Below are 22,273 nucleotides of genomic sequence, written 5' to 3'. Positions count from 1 at the left end.
ACTAGCTAATTACTAGTTTAGTTCATTCTCTTCTTTATGATGTGTTACCCACCAATACCATATTCGCTTGGGCTATATTTGGTTTTTGGAAATTATTAAAAAATGAAAAAATATATATAAAGGAAAATTATTTTTTTATATTTAGTTTCATTATAAAAAATACAAAAAAAATCAAATATAATTAAAATTTGTCAAAATAAATTATATATTTAAATTATTTAATATTTATATAATAGAAAGATAAATAAAATGAATTTTAAAAAATATATAAATAATTTATTAAATTTAAACTTTTTTTTCTCTAGTTTCTTTTTCTCACATTTTTCCTCAAATTTTATAAGAACCAAACATAGCCATAGGGTTTATATCGGGGTTTATAGCTAAAAGTTTTCTTAGGTGTTAATCTAGCTAGGGTTTGAAATTCTACCTCACGCTATCGGGGTAATTAATCATTACTGAATGCATGAATTCCACTTTATAGACCGCAGCAATATTAGTTTCTCTTAATATTTTCAGTCTAATTTCCTTGTTTTTCTTACAATGAACAACCATTTCCTCATGAATAATTCTCTTTCTTGTTCTCAAAGCCTATAGAACTGAAATTTCATGACTTTTCCCTTTTCAAATGCCATGGCTTCATAAGAAAAATGCCTCATAATTAATCTCTAATTAGGTTGCGTTTGGTGGCATTTTTGTTATTCAATTTATGTTTTAACAACTAAAAATTTGAAAATTACATAAAATAAAATAAAGTTATTTTTTTTCATTTTCCAAAATATTATAAGACAATCTTAAAATGAGAAATTAACACTCACATTCACCTATACCTTTTTTTTTATAAATGAAATTAACAACATTAATTAGAATTGCCAAACATTTAATATTTATAAAAATTAAAAATATAATCGAAAATTAATTTATATTTATTAGTTTTAAAATAGTGAAAGTAGAAGTCTATCCATAGAGTGCCACAAATTAAGGTGCATACATGGCCCATTTGCTAAGCTACTGTAGAATATATTAGGAAGCATACTATCATCTTTGGCTCAATTAATTCATTTTATGGCACGTACGTACCCAGTTGCATTTAGCCTCTGTCTATGCTCATCATCTTAGTTTATCAATCCCTATGTATTTTACTTAGAAATAAAATACAGTATAAATATATTTTATTTGCCCATGATGTGCCGTCACGGTTCTATGGTGTAGTGGTTAGCACTCTGGACTTTGAATCCAGCGACCTGGGTTCGACTCCCGGTAGGACCTTTTTTTGATTAATTTCTGATCCTTAAAACCCTTGTATGTAATAATTTTAGCTTTATCAAAGCTCATATAGTAATGGGCCTTGTTTGGATTCACTCACATGTTTATGGATTTTGTTTAAATTGGCTCACATGTTAAATGGCCTTATTTGACAAGACTTAACTTCTAGAAAGCTCATAAGTTACTGGTCCTATTCAGACTTAGTTCATGTGTTAATCGGTCTTATTCATATTCATTCATGTGTTAATCGGTTTTATTTAACTTAGCTTTTGAGATGCTCTCTTATTTATATTCATTCATATGTTAATCAACTTGGCTTTTGAGAAGCCCATGTGTTGATTCTTCTTTTGTACATCCACTCACATGTTTATTTAAACTCACATGTTAATTGATCTTGTTTGGATTCACGCATACATTAATTAGTCCTATTCAACTGAGATTTTGAGAAGGTGAGATCCTGTTATTTTGATGTATATTTTATCATATCATTTTCATTGAATATTATATCCAATAAACATCATATCCTAAGATGATATATACAATATGAAATATATTATATCATATTTGTATTCAGAATTCGTTTGATCGAAATTTCAGAAAACGTTTATAATATTTAAAACACTTGAAATTTTTTATCTTTAAAATATTAAAAATGATATATATTATAAATACTTTTTAAAATTTTTTAATTAAACATTTATTTATTTTTAATCCAAAATTTTTTATTTTGAAAAATAAGCAACATTAAAAAAAATTCATGAAAAAAAATAAAGTCATGATACATTAAATATAAAAATCAAATGGATAATATATTACACCACTTATTTTATTTGGTATTTGATTGAACATAGAATAAGACAACAGGATATGTGATGGAATAACATATCCCATTTTATTACCAAACATAGAAAAAAAATAGAAAATCCTTCATCTTATTATATTATATGTTATATCTCATCAATCAAATAAGACATAAATTTATAATATAACAAATCATAATTCTTGTAATAATTTTAACTTCGTCAAGACTAACATACTACTCAAAACATGATAGCCCATATTTGAATTCTCTTTTGAAAATTTAAAAAGATTTTATTTAAGTGTAGCAGTAGGCGATAACATGAGAACATGTTTTGATCATTTTGCTAAAAGAGTTTATGATCGGTAAAAAAGGTTTTCCAATAAAGATGTTGCTTGAAGATGATTGCTTTTAAGTTAATGGATGAATTTTAAATTAATAAAAAATAAAAAATGAAAATTAGTCTTATGATATTTTCTTTTCAAATATGGACTTCAACTTTGTTTTGGTAAATCATTCCTTAGTTGTCTCTCTTTTAAGTCTTTGGATGAATATATTGTAAAATCATATTAATTACCATTACTTTTAGATTGAATTTTGGTCATTTCATAAGACTAATTATGTCTTATAAAAGAAAATTAAAACTTTTATGTTCATGGATTTATTTTAACAGTAATCAATTAAGTGACATATCCATTGGGCTTAATTATTATACCTCAACGATCCTTTCTCTTATGATCGGAACTTATAACTTATTTAGCTTTAATATAAATTTTTTTTTATAAGACTTAATAATTTTATTTTAAAATTAATTAATTTTAATAAGAATAAATCAAATCTAATATCACTTATAACGCCATACCTTACAAATGTATTCTAAGATGGTCACCCATTTTATTAAAGTACTTAAAAGAATGATATGATTATACCCAACAATCATAATTGGTAAATTCAAACTTTAATCACAAATTTAAATTCTCAGTTAATGTTTGATCCTTAAAATTTTTTTAAGGGAAAGTGCCTGAAAAAGAAAATAGAAAGAAAAAAATAATTAAATACCAAATAATTTTACATGTTACTTAAATTTATTTCATTTATTTTTACTTTTTATATAAGATTAATTAATTTAAAAACATATAAATTTTTAAGTAATTTTAACCATATTTGATTTTTAAAAAAAAAATTATGATAAAACCAAATATGAGAAAAATCATATTTTTAATCATTTTCAGGAATATGTAACCTTAAACTTATTATAATATCTAGTTTTTAACCTCGCTAAATTAATCAAAACATCTGGTTTTCTCACTTGAATTAGGAAACACTCTTGATTATTTGTCGTTGTCAGCTGTCTCTCACCTCTCTCCCTCCCCCTATCTCTATGAAGTTAGTCTTGTAAAATAAAATTAATTAGTATTCCAATGTCCAATTTCATGGACTTAGGCCCAATATCCAATTTCATGGACTTAGGCCCAAGTGAAGCAGAGAACACATCATCTATGTATGACTCAAAGGGTGCGATTGCTCTCAATTCAATTTTTGTAAAATTAAAGTAAATAGTATGCCCTTCCAGTGTCCAATTTCATGGACTTAGCCCAATTGAAGGTCAATAATAATTTATTATATTAAATTAGAGGAGAGAGTATATCATCTGTATATAACTACAAAGTGACACAATCTCTCTTAACAATTAAAAAATAAAAATAAAAATTAGTCTTAGAAATATTTTTATAAGTGTGTTTGATAATAATTTTGGGAAGTGTTTTTTATATTTCTAACGTTGAAATTTTTTATTTTTCAAGTATTAAAAATATTAGAAACAATTATGAAAATCACTGTCAAACACGTTTTAAATCAAACCTAAAAATATAAAAAGAAGTTCTAAAAAAATTAAAAGTTGAAAATATTAGAAGATGTATAATTTGAAAGTAACATCTCTTAAATCCTAAAAATGGTGTTTGGAAGTTAAAACCAACTTTTATGTTATGTTTGATTATTGAAATTTTTGAGAGAAAATAGAAAAAAATAAAATAAAATAAAATAAAAAAATACAATGAAAGAAACAGTAAATGAATTATATTTTAAGTTCTTTTGTATTTTTCATAGTAAAATTAAACACGAAAAATTTATAACTTTTTTTATTACTTTTCATAAATCAAATATCTTTTTAAAGATAATTAGATAAAACTCTCAAACTTCTACTTACACTATATAATAAAAATTATTTATATTTGAAAACTTAAAGGAAAATTTTCTTTTTGATCCATCCTAAGATGGAAAGAAAATTTCATTGAATTAATATAAAATTTTAAAATATCATAATTATCCTTATTTTTAATAAAAGTATTTTTAAGGTATAATTTCCAAATTAAAAATAGTCACACAATAAAAATAATTATTTTTATTTTTATTTTTATTTCTTCAACTAAAAGTAAAAACTAAAAAAAAAAAAAATCCAAAACAAAACCACAAGCCTTTAGTTTTAAAAAAATATTGGTGCATAGTATCATTATCAAGAATAATGTATTATCATACTTGATAATGAGCTTTTCTTTGCAAATTTATTTAATGAGAGTAGGAACTTTGGTGGACTTTGTTGGAGGATAAGGTTTGTCTTTGAGTTATTCTAATTAAATATAAAATATTGCCAATGGTGTAACAATAATGTCCAATTGTTCACAAAGTAGTTGGCTTTATTTGACCAAAGTTCAGATTGAACTCTTCTACGCCCTCCAAGTCAACACCTAACACTTTTCTCCTTGTCTTCTTGGGTGTGCATTTTAGAAAGTATTGTCCAAATCCAATTTGAAAACTTCTAAGTAGGAAATACTGTGGGAGAAATAAGGCGGGTTTAAATTTATTTAAAATTACATTTAAATTTATAGCACATGCCAATTATCTATTAATATTTTTTTTAAAAAAAAATCTTATTTAAAGACAGTTTAATAATAATTTTAAGAAACGTGTTTAATATTTATAATACTTAAAAAAATTTATCATTAAAGTATTAAAAATATTATTAACATTTTATAGAATTACTATGAAACACATCCTTAATATCTAAAGTTCAAATTAATATTTCAAACATATCATTCTTTATTTGAATTAAATAATTAAATAATAATATCTAAATAAAACAAAAATAATTGATAACGGTGTACCATATCCATATTAACGAAACAAATCAAGTCACAAATATACACCCTTTAATTAAATCACAAAAAAATGATTTAATCATACTCTTAAATAAATTTCACTTGCAATTCAATATTTATAAAATATAAAAATATTAAAATAGTGAATTAATAATACATTGAATCTGAAATTTAAGTCATTAATAATAATAATATTAATAAGATCAAAAATAAAATACAAGTAAATAAAACTATTTTTTATGTTGTATTGGAAAAAATAATTTTTGGTATCATAGAGTGACGTTTATCTATCGTTGCTGAAGGAGGTTTAAATCGAAACAGATTTGCCTAATTATTTCTGTTAGTAGTCACCTACCATAAACAACCTTAATTATAGTAATAATTACATCGAATTTAAAAACAATTTAGTAAATAAATTCATAATTTTTATAAATTGTTTCAAATAAATGGTTAAAAAAAAAAAAGTTAGCAGTTATTGGGAGGGCAAATGAGGGCCCGCCACGTCAGTCAAATCAAAAATGGAAAGACAATAGAAGAGAATCCCATGTTGTATACTCTGAATTTTTCGGGAGGAATCAGAAGAAAGTGGAATGATACACATACTCGAGATTTGACTCGCTTTTTTCTGAGAAAAGACAGTTCTTTTGTCTGCAATTGGTCCAATTATCGTCGCTCGGTGGTGGGCGCCGGCGGTTGCCGCAGAGCGACGTTGTTGTTACTGACTCTCCGGAGTCCTTGGCGGGAAAAGTCAAAGCCTTCAAAGAGGTGTCTCTTGCTTTGCTTTTTGTTGTTTTTCCATTGGGTTTAGGCCGCCTCGTTTGGATATTGAATTCGTTTCCAAAGAGAGAGAGGGGGAGAGAGGGAGAGGGAGATGTACGTGGTTCCACCGCCAAACGGGTCGGATCCGAACGCCGGAGCGGGCGATGGCGCGGCCGTGCTCCGGAAATATCAGGCATGGAAAGGCAGCAATGTGAGTTTTGCTCTCTTTTCTCGGTGGAGAATTTAGGGTTTTTTTTCTTTTTTCTTTTGTGATTAATGTCGGGAGTTTAGGTATGATGGGTTCTACTGATGTGAAAATTTTTCCGATGAAATTAGGTTGATATTTCTAAGGTGCTTTGTTTTTTGTTTTTGATTTTTTGGGATCTTTTGTCCATTTTCTTTCATTTCTTTACTGAATTCAGGTTGTGTGTAGTCGTAAAGCTTGGGTTTTTTGAGATGGGGGAAGAATTATGAATTGGGAGATTAACAGAGTGGAGGTTTTGCCTTCAATTCTAGTTGCTTGAAATCTGTCTGTTTATTGGAGTCGCTGATATCTTTAGAAATCAATTTGGCAAATGAGGGAATCAATTTAGCTTGTAGAAAATGTAACTTTTGCACCAAATTCGTACTTCTCTTCAAATAGTGTATGATTTGATAGATATTCGGATGTTAACAAGTGATTGTTATCTTTGTACTTTCTGTCATTCTGATTCTGCTAATCAAAGCTTTTTGCTACACCGCTTTAGCTGTGTGCTATTCAAGGGGATTTGGGTATGCAGAAATTTACTATTGAGTGATGTTACATTTTACTTTATGTCATTGTCATCTGGCTTCACATGCAAGATTCTACCTATTTAAGTTTTTTCTTTGGTTTTCTCTCTGAAATAAGGAACCCATATCTGCAATTGGTTTATTCAATGAAGAAAAAGGAGGGACTAAAATCAGTAAATCTGTGATAACTAGCATTTCGTTAGATTGCATATCCATCCATGTGGAAAGTGTGATATGGGGATTGCATTTGCACAAAATTTTAATCGAGGTTGTGCATCTGAGGCTGAATATTCAAAGCTTGAGTTAATTACTCTAATTTTCCTAAAAGCATGATATGGAAATTGCTTTTGGATGTCCCTTGTTTGAGATCAAGCCGTTCTGTTATTTTGGTTAACTTTTGAAAGCTTTTTAGTAAATTTTACTAAGGGGTGATTTTGGAATGGAATATATTCTTTTATTTTTGTTTCAGTTTTCTGAATCTCTTTTTTGGTTGTTCTGTTGTGCAGATATTTTTTCTTCAAGGGAGGTTTATATTTGGACCCGATGTGAGATCTCTTGCACTAACCATATTCCTTATTGTAGCCCCTGTTGCTGTGTTCTGTGTATTTGTTGCAAGACATTTGATGGATGATTTTCCTCATCACTTGGGAATATCAATAATGGTTGTTGTAATCGCATTCACATTATATGTGAGCCCTACTCTCTGAACTCCTGCTAATTTTCTTCTATATTCTATATCTTAGCACCTTCTTCCCTGATGAAGTTTTATATTTAGCAACATTTTTTGGTTATATTTAGCAACTAATAATGATTTCCAACAAGTTGAAGGTCAGCAGGGGATTGTTGATGCATATATTGTAACTTCCATAATTCACATTTAGTTTCCAATTGGTGCCTGTTGGTGGCCACTGTATATGACCTGTGTACTTTGGGGTGCTATTTCTTTTGGTGCTTTTTAGTATAATCATCTTATTTGTCTATCAAAAAAAGAAAAAAAGAAACACCATTTAATTGCCAATTGTCTAACCATGTAAAACCTCGCTTTGCTAAAACAGGTTAGTTCATTGGGGTATTGCATTTGCATTAGTATGAAGAGTAAGAGAACTTTAATGATGCCTCTTTGGACAATGTTGACATGTCAAATTGTCAATAATTACATTTATTGTTTGTTAGAAGGAGATTCTTTTGGAGCTGTACCATCCTTGTTATTTATTTATTTATTTTTTGGGTGGTTTGGTTGGAGAAAAACAAAAGATTTTTTATGAGAGGGATTTGAGGCAAATTTTGGGATGGCCTTTTTTTTTGCTTTAATTATGGGCATGAATCATCAAGGATTTGTTCTTTTGGGTATTATATTATGTCAGTTTGGGTTTAGTTTGTTTTACCTTGTATCATGCGGATGATGCCTCTTCTTCCTGGCAACCTACAATAAAAGAAGGAATTAATCTATTGATGAGTTATTGTTGGAAATCCAATTCAAATGCACATAATTTTGGATATTTTTTTAAGGACTCGATGAAGTGCAGTATGCCCATTTTCTCTAGGCCTTTAAGGGGGTTGGTTTTGCCATTGAGCCTGATGTTAGAGCAATTTTTGTAAGAGTTGAAAGAAGCTTTTTAATAGGTTTCAGAGGCTTCTTGAGTGAAGGAGATGCTGAGGTTCTGATCAATTGGATCAAGTGGGGAAATTGGTACCCTGTTGATATGGTCATTCTATGTGGGAATTCAGGGAACTTCAGACCTTTTTAGGTGTTGAAAGAGGGAAGCAAACCAGAAGTTGATTCTTCATTTAAAAGAGCTAACACTCTAAAGGTATTTAGAGGCTACCATTATCCTCCTTCCCCCAATTGTGGGGATAATTGGACTTTTGTAGGGTTTGAGCCTTGAAGGTTTGCTTCTGTCTTTGAAGGATGTGTCTTCTGCTTTGTGTGTTGGATTCTCTTTTCAAAGTTTCCATTTTGTTGTGTTGCGACATCTCATCAAACATGGAGTTGTGTTTCTCTTGCTTGTATGGTCCTTGTTGTGTCTTTAAAAGAACTCTAGTTCCATATGAGCTTGGCACTAGATTATTCTTTCTGAAGACACAAGTCTTGATTCCTTTTAAAGACAAATCGGGTCTACAAGTTAATACGAAACTGGGTCCATGGAAAACGTGGGAATATTTTTCTGTTTTGATTCTCCATTAGGAACATTGCATGTGGCATGACAAAATCCTATATAAGTGACCAAATATGGAAGTAGAGTTTTCTTAGGGACACGACAGTCCTCACATCCTATAGGATCTAGCCTGTGTAACAGTCACTTTCCTCTTTTCAAAAAGTACTGTATACCTATGTCTCATGAACACCTATTCTTCTATGTTAAAATTTTTTACAGTCGCGCTCATGTGGGGTATTGTTATTTACTAAATTTCTTCCTATTCCATGCACTTTTTAAACTTTATGGAAGTTGAAGACTACCATAATAAAATATCATACTGGTGTAGCCAATAGTTGGAGGCCTTCGTAGCACCACTTTCTTTTATCTTTAGAAGGACAAGTTACAAATTATTCTTTCAATTTAGCTTTGAGGTTGGATTCCAAACTTCCTTACCATTCTAATCATGGAAGAACTAGTACTTATTATTCTTTCAGTTTAGCTTTGAGGTTGGGTTCCAAACTTCCTTCACCTTTCTAATCATGGAAGAACTAGTGATAACAACAAATTTTTTCCACTGTGCTTTTAACTGACGGATGTATGTTTTCCAGATCTTAGTTCTTCTTCTGCTAACCTCTGGAAGAGATCCTGGCATAATACCTCGCAATGCACACCCTCCAGAGCCAGAAGGTTATGATGGTACTGAAGTTGGGGCTGGCCAAACTCCACAGTTGCGTTTGCCTCGAACGAAGGATGTGGTTGTGAATGGAATAACTGTGAAGGTCAAATACTGCGATACCTGCATGCTTTATAGACCTCCTCGCTGTTCACACTGTTCAATATGCAATAATTGTGTGGAACGATTTGACCATCACTGCCCTTGGGTTGGTCAATGTATTGGACTGGTAATGAACATTCTTTTAACTGTATCACATGCTTTCTAAATGTAAATTAATGCCATTGACAAATACTGCATTATGGGAACCTAGATTTGTTGTCTTTATTTCTCCCATTTCTTCTTCCCTTGTTTAGGTAGGGTGGTTATTGTGATCTAGAAAGTAAATTTATTGTGATAAAAGTTGCATTCATTTTTGTGATTTCTGTGTAATTACTATCCAGCAGTCAAAATTACTGGTAAATTTAGAAGGGCTTGCTAGACTACCTCAAGTTTATCCATATATGTTTCTCATCTCTCACAATGAATTATCATTAATTCTTGGTGCAGCGAAATTACAGGTTCTTCTTCATGTTTGTCTTCTCCACAACTCTTCTGTGCGTGTATGTATTTGGATTTTGCTGGGTCTACATCATGAGGATCATGGATGGCAAGGAAACCACAATTTGGAAAGCAATGGCCAAGACTCCTGCCTCCATTGTGCTAATAGTTTACACTTTCGTAGCAGTATGGTTTGTGGGGGGGCTTTCTGTCTTCCATTTGTATCTCATCAGTACAAACCAGGTAAGAAACTCTCCATAGTCATGGTAGGATCAATCATTGTTTCCCTCTGCCTAAGCATCCCTCTGGTTGTCTAATCTCCTATTGGGGTACTCTGCATCTAGGTGGTAGACATCATTTACCCAATAATTAGGGGAATCTTCTGCAAAACCCCGTTCCAGTTTTTTGGTAAAATGAATGTTATACCCTTTGTACCATGATGTAAAGTGCTGTAAATGGTGACAAGTCAATTCCTGAAGTTCCATTGATGCACTCAAGCTAAGTTTTCTTGGAGGTGTAACACATTGCTCTCCTTGTATGTGTTTGGCAGTCTACATATGAAAATTTTAGATACCGATATGACCGGCGAGCCAACCCATATAACAAAGGGGTGATTGAGAACTTCATGGAGATATTCTGCACCAGCATTCCTTCATCCAAGAATAATTTCAGGGCAAAAGTGCCAAAGGAGCCTGAAATTCCAGCTCGGACAGTAGGTGGTGGTTTTGTTAGTCCGATCCTGGGGAAAGACGCAGCTGACATAGAGATGGGGAGGAAGCCATTTTGGGATGAGGCTGCGGCAGAAGCAGGTGAATATGAAAGACAGCTCAGCAATGATGATGGTGTGGACAAGGATGGGGAATTCACTGATGTGTCCCCATATTCAAGCAGAGCACTTCATGCAGAGGGCACGGAGGGGCCTGGTGCCTTGCATCACAGGCGTTCTAGCTGGGGAAGAGCAAGTGGAAGCTGGGATATATCACCTGAAGTTATTGCAATGGTAGCTGAAGTTGGAAGCGCAAATCGAGTCAGTGGTGGCAGCACAAGCAGCGAGTCAGTGGTGGCAGCACAAGCAGCTTGACAAAGCCTACTGCCGGTACCAACTTACAGCCCAAAACCGCACAATCCATAAATTCTACATTGTAAAACTAAAAGGAGAAAAAAAGGCCAAAAAAGAGTTTTTCTTTTTCTTATTCTTTTTTCCTTTTTCTTTTTCTAGAAAGGAAAGAGACGAAGTGATGGTTTGGAATGGGGTGTGGATTGGGGGATTGATGCTCCTAGGCAGTCAATCCTTCATGTTACAGTGTGTTATTAGTGTGGCATTTGTTTTTGTGGAATGTGAGGTTCTTGGGCTCTTGTATTTTTTTAAGAAGGAATGTGTGCCATCATGAGTTTCTTTATTTTTACTTTTCACCTTTTTCACCTTGATTGTGTGAAGCATTGGTTGAAACAATTATTTGAACCATGCCCCATGATAGAAAAAAATTATCAATGATTTGATTTTATCAAAATATTAGGAATAAGGTTATGGTACTCAATGGTACCTTTTCAGTGACATTGGAATTGTATCACTAATTAGGGGTTGTAACTTCCCAATTTACCACCAATCATGGAGTATGCCTATACTTGCTGATCTCATTTTGATTCAATTGATTTGGTTTCTACCTTAATTTTATATTTTATACTTCATTTTTACCCGATTTGCATCTTAGTTTGTTAGTTATATTTGTTTGTAATCTATAGCATCAGACAGTTTTCTATGATTGCCACAGATTTTTCATAGGAATATCATTGCATTCATTTGAGTTGCTTCAAATGTGATATGATGTAAGACTCACCTCCATTTTTCAATTTGTGTCTACTTCACTAATGCTCGGGAGTTCATGAGAAATCTTGATTTATAGCTATCTCAAGTTTATCTCTCTTGGCAACAAAGTTATTCCATTATAAAAAGACCTAACAATAAAATTTTGAGGTAGAATCAAAAGCATCCATGATTCACCATCATAAGAGAGAAACTAATGCAGAAGTTTACTGAAACTGCCAATACAGCTAATTCCAGAAAATACAAACATTTAATTCAAAAATGAACTTATGATGGCACCATCAAAATATAGCCAAAAATTAACTGAAAATCCAGTAGATGCTCTGCAACCTTCACTGCATTGATTGAAATCGTTTCATGATTATGAGGCTCATATCCATATAGCGCTGAGCACAGTTGGAAAGACAAGTTGATTCGCTGGAGCTGAACTTGCTGCCCGGTGTGCTAGTGATGCATTTATCCCAGCATACAGTTGTGAGCTTTGCCACCATTTCGTTAACCATGGCCTTCTCCTTTTCTTGCTGCACAGTGACGAGTCATTCAGGATAACACTATTAGTGAAAGGCAGCAAGTCTGCACATATGCCAGAATAAATATCAAAGGAATTGTATTGTTAATCCCATACCAACCATGGTCACAAATTTAATCCATGGCAAGTAAGTTGGTGTATGAATTTTGTAGACGCTCAATTCTATTTTAAAATGGATGCATTCGTAGGAGGCTTGGTGTGATAACCATCAATTGAGATAAGAGAATGGAGAAATCATATTGTTGGGAGAAGTGAGGAAACATATGATATTTTGTAATGTGATTGAAGACATGAACTTGATGGTTGGGATTTAGGGCATGGTTATGGTTCTAAACCCTGCTCGGGCTTTGTTGTTGTTATCACAGTTTAAAAACATATGGACAGAGGTGTGGTTGCAGGAGGCAGGAGGCAGTACAGATGAACAGATGGTCCCATGTAGAATATCATCAAGATTATAACTCTCTGTTTGTCATCCTCTTTCTTCTTATGTGTGCTTTGCAGAGTTCCCTTGAGTGTCCCCTTGTGCAAATCCAAATCTTCCCAAGGAAGGAATTGAGTCCAATATTCCAGGACGAGGGATTCAAATAAAAAATTAATTAATTTCAATCAACAGTTCTACATATTTGATACCTTTTCTATAACACCTCAAAATATTGCTAGAGCCCAGATGAACTAAATTGTCGGTCTTTGAATCAAAAGAACTGCATATGATAACTGGAAGACTTACAAACCAATTCAATCAAGGTACTATCCCAACCATTGGATACTGACTACTCATCATGTTCAGTCAATCTGCTCTAACATATATACTGTTATAACACTGGTCATGAGGTTTTTTCTCCGCATCTTCACTAATGCAGCTAATGGACTTTGAAAACTGAGTAAACCATCTCAGTAAATGATTTTCATAAAAAATGAGAAAACATCAGTACACCTACTCTTGTCTTAGTGAAGGGGTGAGATTTGGTAGAGTTCAGACTGATTCTCCCTATATGGATCAAAACTTACAGGAAAACAATGATAAATGGACATGAGAATGTGATAGAAGAAACAATTCCCTTCTTCTCTTTTCATCAAATGAATAATTGTAAAAGGGAAATTGAAGTTGGGATAAGGTCTTGTTGTTAAGTAAAGTGAAATTGAATTTGTATAGACAAAACAAGAAAGGAAAAACAAAGGATGAACCAGGTAAGGCCATGTTTGGAATGCTGGAATAGAGAAGGAGAATGGGCCATGGCCAAATTTCACTCTCACCAGGACTTTGATTTCTCTTTTCTAGGTGTTATTATGATTTACCTCCATACCCATCCGATTACCATCACTATTTTCCATATACCAAACGCACCCTAAAATGGCTGTTTATACAACATGAACCGACCAAGAAGCAGAGATTTTCTATTCCTATTCCCGCAACCAAACGCACCCTAAAGCAGCTGTTTATACAATGTGAACTCGCCAAGAAGCAGAGATTTTAATTTTGAAGCCTAGAAAGCCTACATTCTTACGAATTTTCCCTTTCATTATTCTATGAACTGAAAAAGATAAATAAATTACCAAAGATCAGCAAAGAAAAGGCTCAACAAGCTGTCCCGCATACATAACAGTGAATTCATATCAGAGTTCATGAATGGTACAAACTAAATGCAGAAAAGCAAACCCAAAAATTTAAAACTAAAAACAGAAATTGAATGGAGAAACACAAATGATCTGTTTGGAGAATGGGAAAAGGAAGGAACAGAAACGAAAATTCTGAATCTCATATAAGCATCCACACAACTGTGCTTAATAGCAGAAATTTGGGCGTTTTGCAGTAAAAACCAAAATGCCATAAGACGAAAAATCAGAATTTTAATTCTTTTATTTTCCCATGGTTTCTCAGCAACCAAACAAGGAAAGAAGAGAGCGCAACTTACAGAGATAAAGTGCTGGAGCTCGGCGGAGTTCAGAGATGAATCCATAGAAGCTGATTGTGTTGACTGACTCTCCTGGAAAACCTCTCACCCCTAAATCTCCAAAAACCCTAATCTAATCAGGCCAAGCTAAATGATAAAATGGGCCGACAGTGAGTGGCCCAACTGATAGAGAATGTGGGTTGGAGCCTACTGAAATCACACGGGAGAATACGTAGAAACTAAAAAATAGTTGATCTTTCGTGAATGGGGGTGTGTTTGGCGATGTTTCAAAAAACACCCAAAAATAGTTCTAATTTTTTAGAACAGTTTTTACATTGTTTTTAGAAACAAATTTTTTTTTGAACCATTCTCCATGAAGGCATTATGGTGCATTGTTCTTGACCTGTTTTTCATATTTCCAATTATTTTTCATGTAAAAAAAGCTTAAATTTGTAATGAATTTTTTTATATTCTCAACAACAAATTCACAAAAAACTATTTTCAATCCAAAATTTAACAAATATATTTTAAAAATTAGAAAATTGTTTTCTATTATAAATAATTAAAAATTTCTAATTACCCTAAATATCCTTTGGAGAGTATTTTTAGGAAAAGATTTTTTTAAAACAATTATATTTTTTATTAAATTATTATATCAAAATGCAAAAAATAAAAAATAAAAAAAATCAACCATGATCGAAGGATTGTTTGATTTGGATGATTGGCTCTTGAATTTTATTTTTTATTTTTATTTTTATTTTTTGGGGGTTGGTTTAAGAATTTTATTCTTTGTATAAAAGCATAATCAATGTTTTAAATCTTTTATTTATTAATGCAAGTGAAAATATTTTAAAATATAAAAAAAATTATCATTGATCTAAGAAAAATGAGCACAACCCTAGATACAATATAATAAGCAAAAATTTGATGTAGAAATGATATTTTCTAAAATAAAATTTTTATTATGACTAGATTTTCTTTTTTAATATTGGGACAAAGAAGGTTTATCGTTATCGTACATAATAGAGTTTATATATCTTTGAAATGACGAGATTATGTCTGTAGATGATTTTCTTATATTAATGAGTTGTTTGAGTTGATAATTTTTCACTCATATGATATTTCTTTTTTTTTTTTTTCCAAATGAACTGTTTTCATTCTTTACAAAAATGTCATAAATATAATTTAAATTCATTAATTTTCTCATATAAAATAAAATATGTTATAATTTTTTTTTAGTGAAAAAGTGAAAATAAGTCACATTTTCATAAATATCTATATTCAACTAGTTTTTCCATTCTAATTAAAACACTATGACTAGTTTGATTCTCAAAGAGTATCGGAAAGGAAAAAAATGTTAAGGAGGATGATTTATCATATTTGATTTTATTATGAAAAATATAAAAGAAAGTCAAATATAATTAAAATTATTAAGAAATTTATATATTTTTAAATTATATAATTTTTATATAAAAGAGGTAAATAAGTAAAAAAACTTTAAGTAAAATATAAAAATAATTAATTGATTTAATTTTTTATTTTTTATTTACTTTTTTTCTCTATTTTTTTTCCTTACAATTTTTCTTCATCTTTTCAAAAACCAAACATGACCTATATATAAAGAGACACACATACTATATACCTTTTAATTTAATAAATTTTCTTTATCATAAACAAATACCCAAAATAAATACGATGAGGTGGGTACACACAATAAAGTAAATTTTCTTTATCATAAACAAATTAAAAATTAACCCTCTAAAGACAAAGGAAAGAACGTGGTAGGTGTTAAGTATATAATTACAAGGAAAGTCTCAGTTTCTTCTCCATAATTAACGGGGTCTCTTTCACTCTTGCACAACCATCTTTTCTTAAAAATTAAATTGAAAAGCAAAATGTAGCTTTTTGGTTCCATGCAGAGGTATCCAAACTAATATAAAAAATGCTATACCATAAAAATAATCTTATTTTAGAGTTGTAATTCATTTATTCCATTTTTATAATTAGATTTTCTTTGTATTTTGGTTTTATTTTTTATTTTAATATGATATGATTTACATACAAAGTTTAATAGCACCCTTTTGGTAATGATAACTTTTCTTTAGTTTTTTCTTTTTGGTTTTCGGAAAGTATTAAAAAAAGAAAAAAAATATTAAAAATAATAATTTTTTAAGTTTGAATTTACTATAAAAAATATGAAAAATTATCGAATATAATTAAAATTAATTAAAAAATTTAATGGTTATGGGAGGAAAAAAAGGTATTAGATCACATGTGTTACTATACTATGAAGGCACGAGTTAAAAGGAGATGTAGACAGATAAGAACTAAATTTTGGTTGCTATTCTCTTAAGCAACAAACTTACAGCACTGCCTTTTTCATTCACCATTAGATTGACTCATTGAGAAAGCAAAGCAACTACTTCACTACTAAGAAAAGTTCCTCAGGATGAACAAGAAAAAGAAGTGATTGCCCATACAAAAAAAGGGGGTGGTGGGTCTTTGGCCTTTATGTGTCATACCTTCAAAATCCAATGTGCCAATGTGGAAAGATGTATTTGTTAACTGAAATAATCAAAAGTCACTAATGAAAGATAAAAGGGACGTTGCAGATGGGAGAAATCCAAAAGCAGATTAAAAGGAAGGGAAACAGCATTATTTTGATAGGCATTCTGCAGTTGGAAAACTCAGCTGAAGCACTCAACTCAGTAGGGTTTTCTTCAGTGGATTGGTCAAAAAAACTTGGTTCCTTCCTACTTTCTTCAAATTCGAAAAACTGGAGCAGTTACTTAGATGCGAAGATGTCTCAGGAAACAAGGCCCTGATCATCAACTAGACAAGTAATTTACTATGAAAAGCATTGAAGTATAAACTATTATCTCATATTTTCTATGAAAAAGATGGGAAAAAAAATCATTCACTTAAAATAGAAATGTTTATAGTATATATGGAAGGAAAGTGATTGAAGCCAAACAACTTTTTCAAGTGCTGGAGAAGAGGATCCTTCTTTATTGAAAGTACACTGGGGTGGGCCAGTATTGCCATTAGATGACCTCATTCACAGGGTTTGATCTAGAAACCCAACTAGAATATCTGTTAGAAACAGAAAATAGAAATCAGAATATTTGGACTTATTTTAGGCAACAATTTTTTGAAAACAACATTTTGTTTCTTAACTTATTTTTCATAAAGAGAATATAGACTTAGGTATAATTCAAAACTTTTCAAGAAATACTCTTGACAACATCCTATATATTCTAAAAAAAAAACTATTTTTAGAAAACAAATTCTCAAAAAATTGTTTTCCATGTTTTGCATGTTAGAAAACTATTTTTTCCTAGCAAACCCTTTGACTTGGCAAGACATTTTTGTTTCCCCTTTCATTCCAAAGCCCACTAATTATCATCCATATATATATATCATGTTAGTTTGAGAAAATGCATACCCACCTCCATGCAAATATTCATTTGAATATATATCTATATATTATGTTCTGTACTTACTTGAAAATTTCAAAAGTGGGGTAGACAATAATAGTTGAACAGCATTCGACGTTTCCCCTATAAAAGTTTCCGTGAGCCTAAGCTTTCTTTATGTTAATCTACTAGTAGAATCTTTAGGTAAAAGCTCATGTAGTCTCAACTTTCCCCATGCATGAATCTATAGTCTCCCCCAACTCACACCAACGCCTTTGCGGCTATTACAACGCAGTCCCTCTTGTGTTCCAAAAGGACCAAAACCCATTCCCAAATCCTCTATATATACCCCTCTGATGCACTACTAGTCTACCCCAACTCAGCAGACATTGTTTGAGTTGACTAAAGCTCAGTAATACATATAGAGAGAGAGCTTAATTTGATCGATATGGAAAAGTTCAATTTTGTTAGAGACGGGGTGATTAGATTGCCACTTGGGTTTCGCTTCCAGCCAACAGACGAAGAGCTTGTTTTTCAGTACTTGAAATGCAAGGTCTTTTCGCGTCCGCTGCCTGCTTCAATCATTCCTGAGATTAATGTCAGCAAGTATGATCCTTGGGATTTGCCAGGTTAGAGGAAAATACATATACTATACCCCCATTGATCTTTGTCTCACTGATAGTCAAATACGAATTTGAATGTTACTTAGCTGCATGCACTGCATTAATGCAGATGAATATTGAGCTTAATCCCTTGTAGTGGGATGGTTCTGATAAATGGGTTTTTTGAGTTCAGGTGATTTGGAGCAAGAGAAGTACTTTTTCAGTAACAAGGAAGCCAAGTATCAGATTGGAAACCGGAGCAATAGAGCAACAAGTTCTGGTTACTGGAAGGCGAGTGGCACAGACAAACAAATCACATCTTCAAGGAATAGTCAGCTGGTGGGGATGAAGAAGACACTGGTTTTCTATAGAGGGAAGCCTCCATATGATTCTAGGACTGATTGGGTCATGCATGAATATCGTCTTCTCATTGCAGGAGCTCCACAGACAAAGAACACACCCTCAGTTTGTCTCCATTGATATTGACTTCAACCTTGATATACTATGTATATACCTATTTGATCCTTCTTTTCTAACCCTATATATTCTTTTTTGTTTCCCTCAGAGCTCTTCGATCCAAATGGAAGACTGGGTTCTGTGTCGCGTATTTCTGAAGAGAAGAACAGGGGCTGAACATCATGAGGCCACAGAGTCATGTAAGGAAAAAAACATGCAGTTTTTTCCAACGTGGGTCTAGATTAATATCTAGTTGGTCATTTTATCTTCTTCTTCATCATTGTCAGGTTCCAGTGGGATCACAGAAATTTCTTCAAGTGAATCAGACCATGAAGAAAGCAGTAGTACTGCTGGCTACAATTTCTTCCACTGATCTCTACTTCAGAAGACAAACCCACCATGAAAGCTCTTCTTCTTCTTCTTGTCATTCCTGCCGACCTCCTCTCCTAAACCAACAGCTTCTTAAGCAAGAGCTCCATTAATGGAGAATTAAGAACTGGCGATCATTCTGTGTGCCTTAGCTAGTGTGTGCCTCGAGGCTATATTTCTCAACCAGAGGATATATATCACATCTGTAAAGAAGAGAGATATTAAAGTATTGGTGTGAGAACTGATTGGTTAGCCAGAAAATTTGCAGCTATGAGCTGGAGATGATTCTTCTAGTATGAATTTAGGTTAAGTTTCTTAACATGCATTCAACCTTGTTGACTTATAGCGCATAAAAAGCTTAAAATATTTAGCTTTTGATATTAAAAGGCAGTTTATTTTTTCAAAGAACATGTGGAGACAGTGGAAAAAAAGGAGAAGAAAGCAGAGAAAAATGATAATTCAAACTTTGAATAAAGAAATCTAGGGTAGAGGAAGTGGTCCACAACATGATCATAAGAAAGAACATCAAAAAATTAATTGGGTTCCCTTGAGTTTCTGTGTTGGGATTTGAAAAAGTGAAAATCATTTTGATGACCTGTTACATGCTGATAAGATCACAAGGAAAAATCAAAGAAGAAAACCCTAATAATAAATTGAAGAAAAAAAAATGCAATTATTTTTCTTCTTTTCAAGATTCAAAGGAAGCTTCTTTATGTAAAGGAAATTGGGGAACAAGATTCACATTCAAAAGCATGCCATTCAATTTAAAAGTTGATCTTTTATCTTTCAATAAGGAATGGAATATTTATTTATTTTTCCTTTATTTTTCTGTATTTATTGATAAAATTGGGAAATCTACAGGAAAAAGTCAATAAAACCACGAAAAAAACCTTTGATTTTTTTTCAAAATTTTAATTTATTGGTTTATTTTGGGAAGAATTAAATAAAAATTTTTGATTCGGTTTATAAGTTATAAAAATTTTAAAATTGAATTGAATATGCATAATTTTACAATTGTATTTAGTCCCTAAGCTAACCCACCACTTTGAATGTTATTATCATGTGATCATGATTTGATGTTTTAGGTTGTGCCACTATGAATATTTTTAAATTTTCACTTAAAATATTTGTATCATCTGGTGAATATGTTTGTTAATCAAATCACACATACACATGGGTAGAAAACAATAAAAAAATAAAAGACTGGTTTGACGATATAATGGTCCTTACATTCATGGAGTGCACCAATACTCAACAATCCACTAATCAAAAGAATGAGAATATGATTGAGCTCTTTAGAAAATAAAAACCTAAACATAAAAAGATTAAATATATATAATAGGGGTAAACTCAACACTCATGGTATAGAAAATATTTCTCCAAAGGGTTCTGTCCCCTTCAACCTCCCACGTGCGAGTTGATCGGGTATCTCGACTTTGACATTCCAAATGAAGCGTAATAAAATTGATTCAGACTTCACAATTCAACAATGTTATGCTTTAGGTTGGATTAATTCTATATTATAATATCATATGCTTTTCATTATATATTACATAACTTGTATTTAGTTATTTAGTGTTAAAAACGAGTAATTTAAAATTATTTTTTTTTAAAATATTGTAAGCTCAATATTAACCCAAATCAAGAGAAAAAAAATCAAACTAAATAAAATTGATATTAAATGGAATTGATGTGATTAATAAATTAATTGGTTCCAATTTAATTAAAATTTATCCCAACTCTTTCCTGAGGCTAAGGTTTTTATGATCCATACAGTATAGGATGTTTTTATGATAATGAAAAGTCATATAGAAAATAAGATTTTTGAAATATGTTTGATAAGACCAATTTTAAATCACTCAACACTAAATACCATTAAAAGTCTATTAAATTTATTTATTGAAACATATCTGACTAACCACTTAAGATTATATACTTTTATTTCATATTAATCCTTCTTTTAAAATATAAGATCTATATTTTTAAATAATTTTGTAGAAAAATTGATCCTCTTTTCAAATAATTTTTTGATTATTAGTTCCTCATGCGATAAACTTAAAATTTTGAATACTAGAATATATTCTAATTGATTTATAGGAATTACATTAAATCAAATTTTATTTTTAATTGATTTATATTGAAATTGAATTTCTTTTAAAATAAAATCTTTTATTTTTAATTATTTAATATAATAAAATTAAATTTTCAAATCAACTTGATAATTTATTTGTAATAACTAATTTTTTATTGAAGGATTGATGAAAAAATGGAAATAATGATGATATTTCTTTAAAGAATTTTGGTTAAAAAAAAATAAAAATGATAGTGAAATAAATTAGATAATATATTATTTTTATTTATTATGAATATAGAATTTTTTTCTTTTTTATTATCCTCATTTACTCTAAAATTTATTTTCATTGATTTTATTATTATATATTATTTTATACTTCATTTTGGTTGCCTAAAAATTTGAAGAAAAGAAATTATAAAGAAAAAAAAAGTGATTAAAACTTTTTTTAGTAAGTTTTCCACAAAAATTTTGTAAGAAAGAAAATTAAATCATTAAGATTTTGCTCAAACATTCTTTTTTTTTTTTATAGAAAAAATATCAAGAGAAATACTTTAAAATTTTCAAATATTTTTTATTTTTTATTTTTTCTATCTGATTTTCCATGTTATTCAATTATATTTAAAATTAATGATTTTCCTTTAGCATTTTTATCTCTTTCCCTGCTATTTTCTAAAACCCGAAACACACCCTAAATGTTTTTCGTTAAATATTTAGTCATAGTTCCATACATAATTCATTTATTATATATAGTTATGGAAAATATAAGAAGTATATATAGTGAATCATATTTTTAAATTAAAATTGAACCTTTTTAAAATAAAGCATGTATAATTGTATAAAATAAAATTATAATTCTAAATAAAAATTATATTTAATTAATTTATTCTTATAATTAAGATTTGAAGATAAGAAAGACTACTTGATTTGATATCCATTCTTTCTGTAGTGGAAATATCTGCTCACACAATTTTTAAACATGTAATAATGGTTCGAAAACAATCGTTACATTTTT

General features: G+C 30.7%; 3 protein-coding genes and 1 non-coding gene across 5 annotated transcripts; 3 read left to right on the top strand and 1 right to left on the bottom strand.

Annotated features, from left to right (window-relative positions):
* The first annotated feature begins 1,194 nt into the window (after window positions 1-1,194).
* On the top strand, window positions 1,195-1,266 carry TRNAQ-UUG (transfer RNA glutamine (anticodon UUG)). Its single transcript has one exon. It is a non-coding gene; the product is annotated as a tRNA-Gln (tRNA).
* Window positions 1,267-5,768: 4,502 nt separating this feature from the next.
* On the top strand, window positions 5,769-11,498 carry LOC100262775 (probable protein S-acyltransferase 7). 2 transcript variants are annotated; one of them, XM_002284216.4, is made up of 5 exons: window positions 5,769-6,187; window positions 7,254-7,436; window positions 9,494-9,787; window positions 10,108-10,341; window positions 10,649-11,498. In XM_002284216.4, exons 1-5 carry the CDS (start codon window positions 6,089-6,091, stop codon window positions 11,177-11,179), a joined length of 1,341 nt encoding a protein of 446 aa, XP_002284252.1. In that variant the 5' UTR covers window positions 5,769-6,088; the 3' UTR covers window positions 11,180-11,498. The 2 variants fall into 2 exon arrangements, with proteins under 2 accessions (XP_002284252.1, XP_019082159.1); XM_019226614.2 differs by lacking the exon at window positions 5,769-6,187 and adding an exon at window positions 6,889-7,015.
* Window positions 11,499-11,978: 480 nt separating this feature from the next.
* LOC100257652 (uncharacterized) lies at window positions 11,979-18,088 on the bottom strand. The gene is made up of 3 exons (XM_059734169.1): window positions 18,026-18,088; window positions 14,366-14,477; window positions 11,979-12,496 (listed from the first exon to the last, which is right to left on the bottom strand). Exons 1-3 carry the CDS (start codon window positions 18,086-18,088, stop codon window positions 12,294-12,296), a joined length of 378 nt encoding a protein of 125 aa, XP_059590152.1. The 3' UTR covers window positions 11,979-12,293.
* Window positions 17,959-19,506, top strand: LOC100252516 (NAC domain-containing protein 83). The gene is made up of 4 exons (XM_010665480.3): window positions 17,959-18,389; window positions 18,556-18,827; window positions 18,928-19,018; window positions 19,106-19,506. The coding sequence occupies exons 1-4, from the start codon at window positions 18,209-18,211 to the stop codon at window positions 19,189-19,191; spliced, it is 630 nt and encodes a 209-aa protein (XP_010663782.1). The 5' UTR covers window positions 17,959-18,208; the 3' UTR covers window positions 19,192-19,506.
* The last annotated feature ends 2,767 nt before the right edge of the window (window positions 19,507-22,273 follow it).

Source organism: Vitis vinifera, chromosome 17 (genome assembly GCF_030704535.1).
Source record: "Vitis vinifera cultivar Pinot Noir 40024 chromosome 17, ASM3070453v1".
NCBI classification, from domain to species: domain Eukaryota; kingdom Viridiplantae; phylum Streptophyta; class Magnoliopsida; order Vitales; family Vitaceae; genus Vitis; species Vitis vinifera.
The sequence above is the reverse complement of the archived record's forward strand: the minus strand, read 5'-3'. Positions and strand labels throughout refer to the sequence as shown.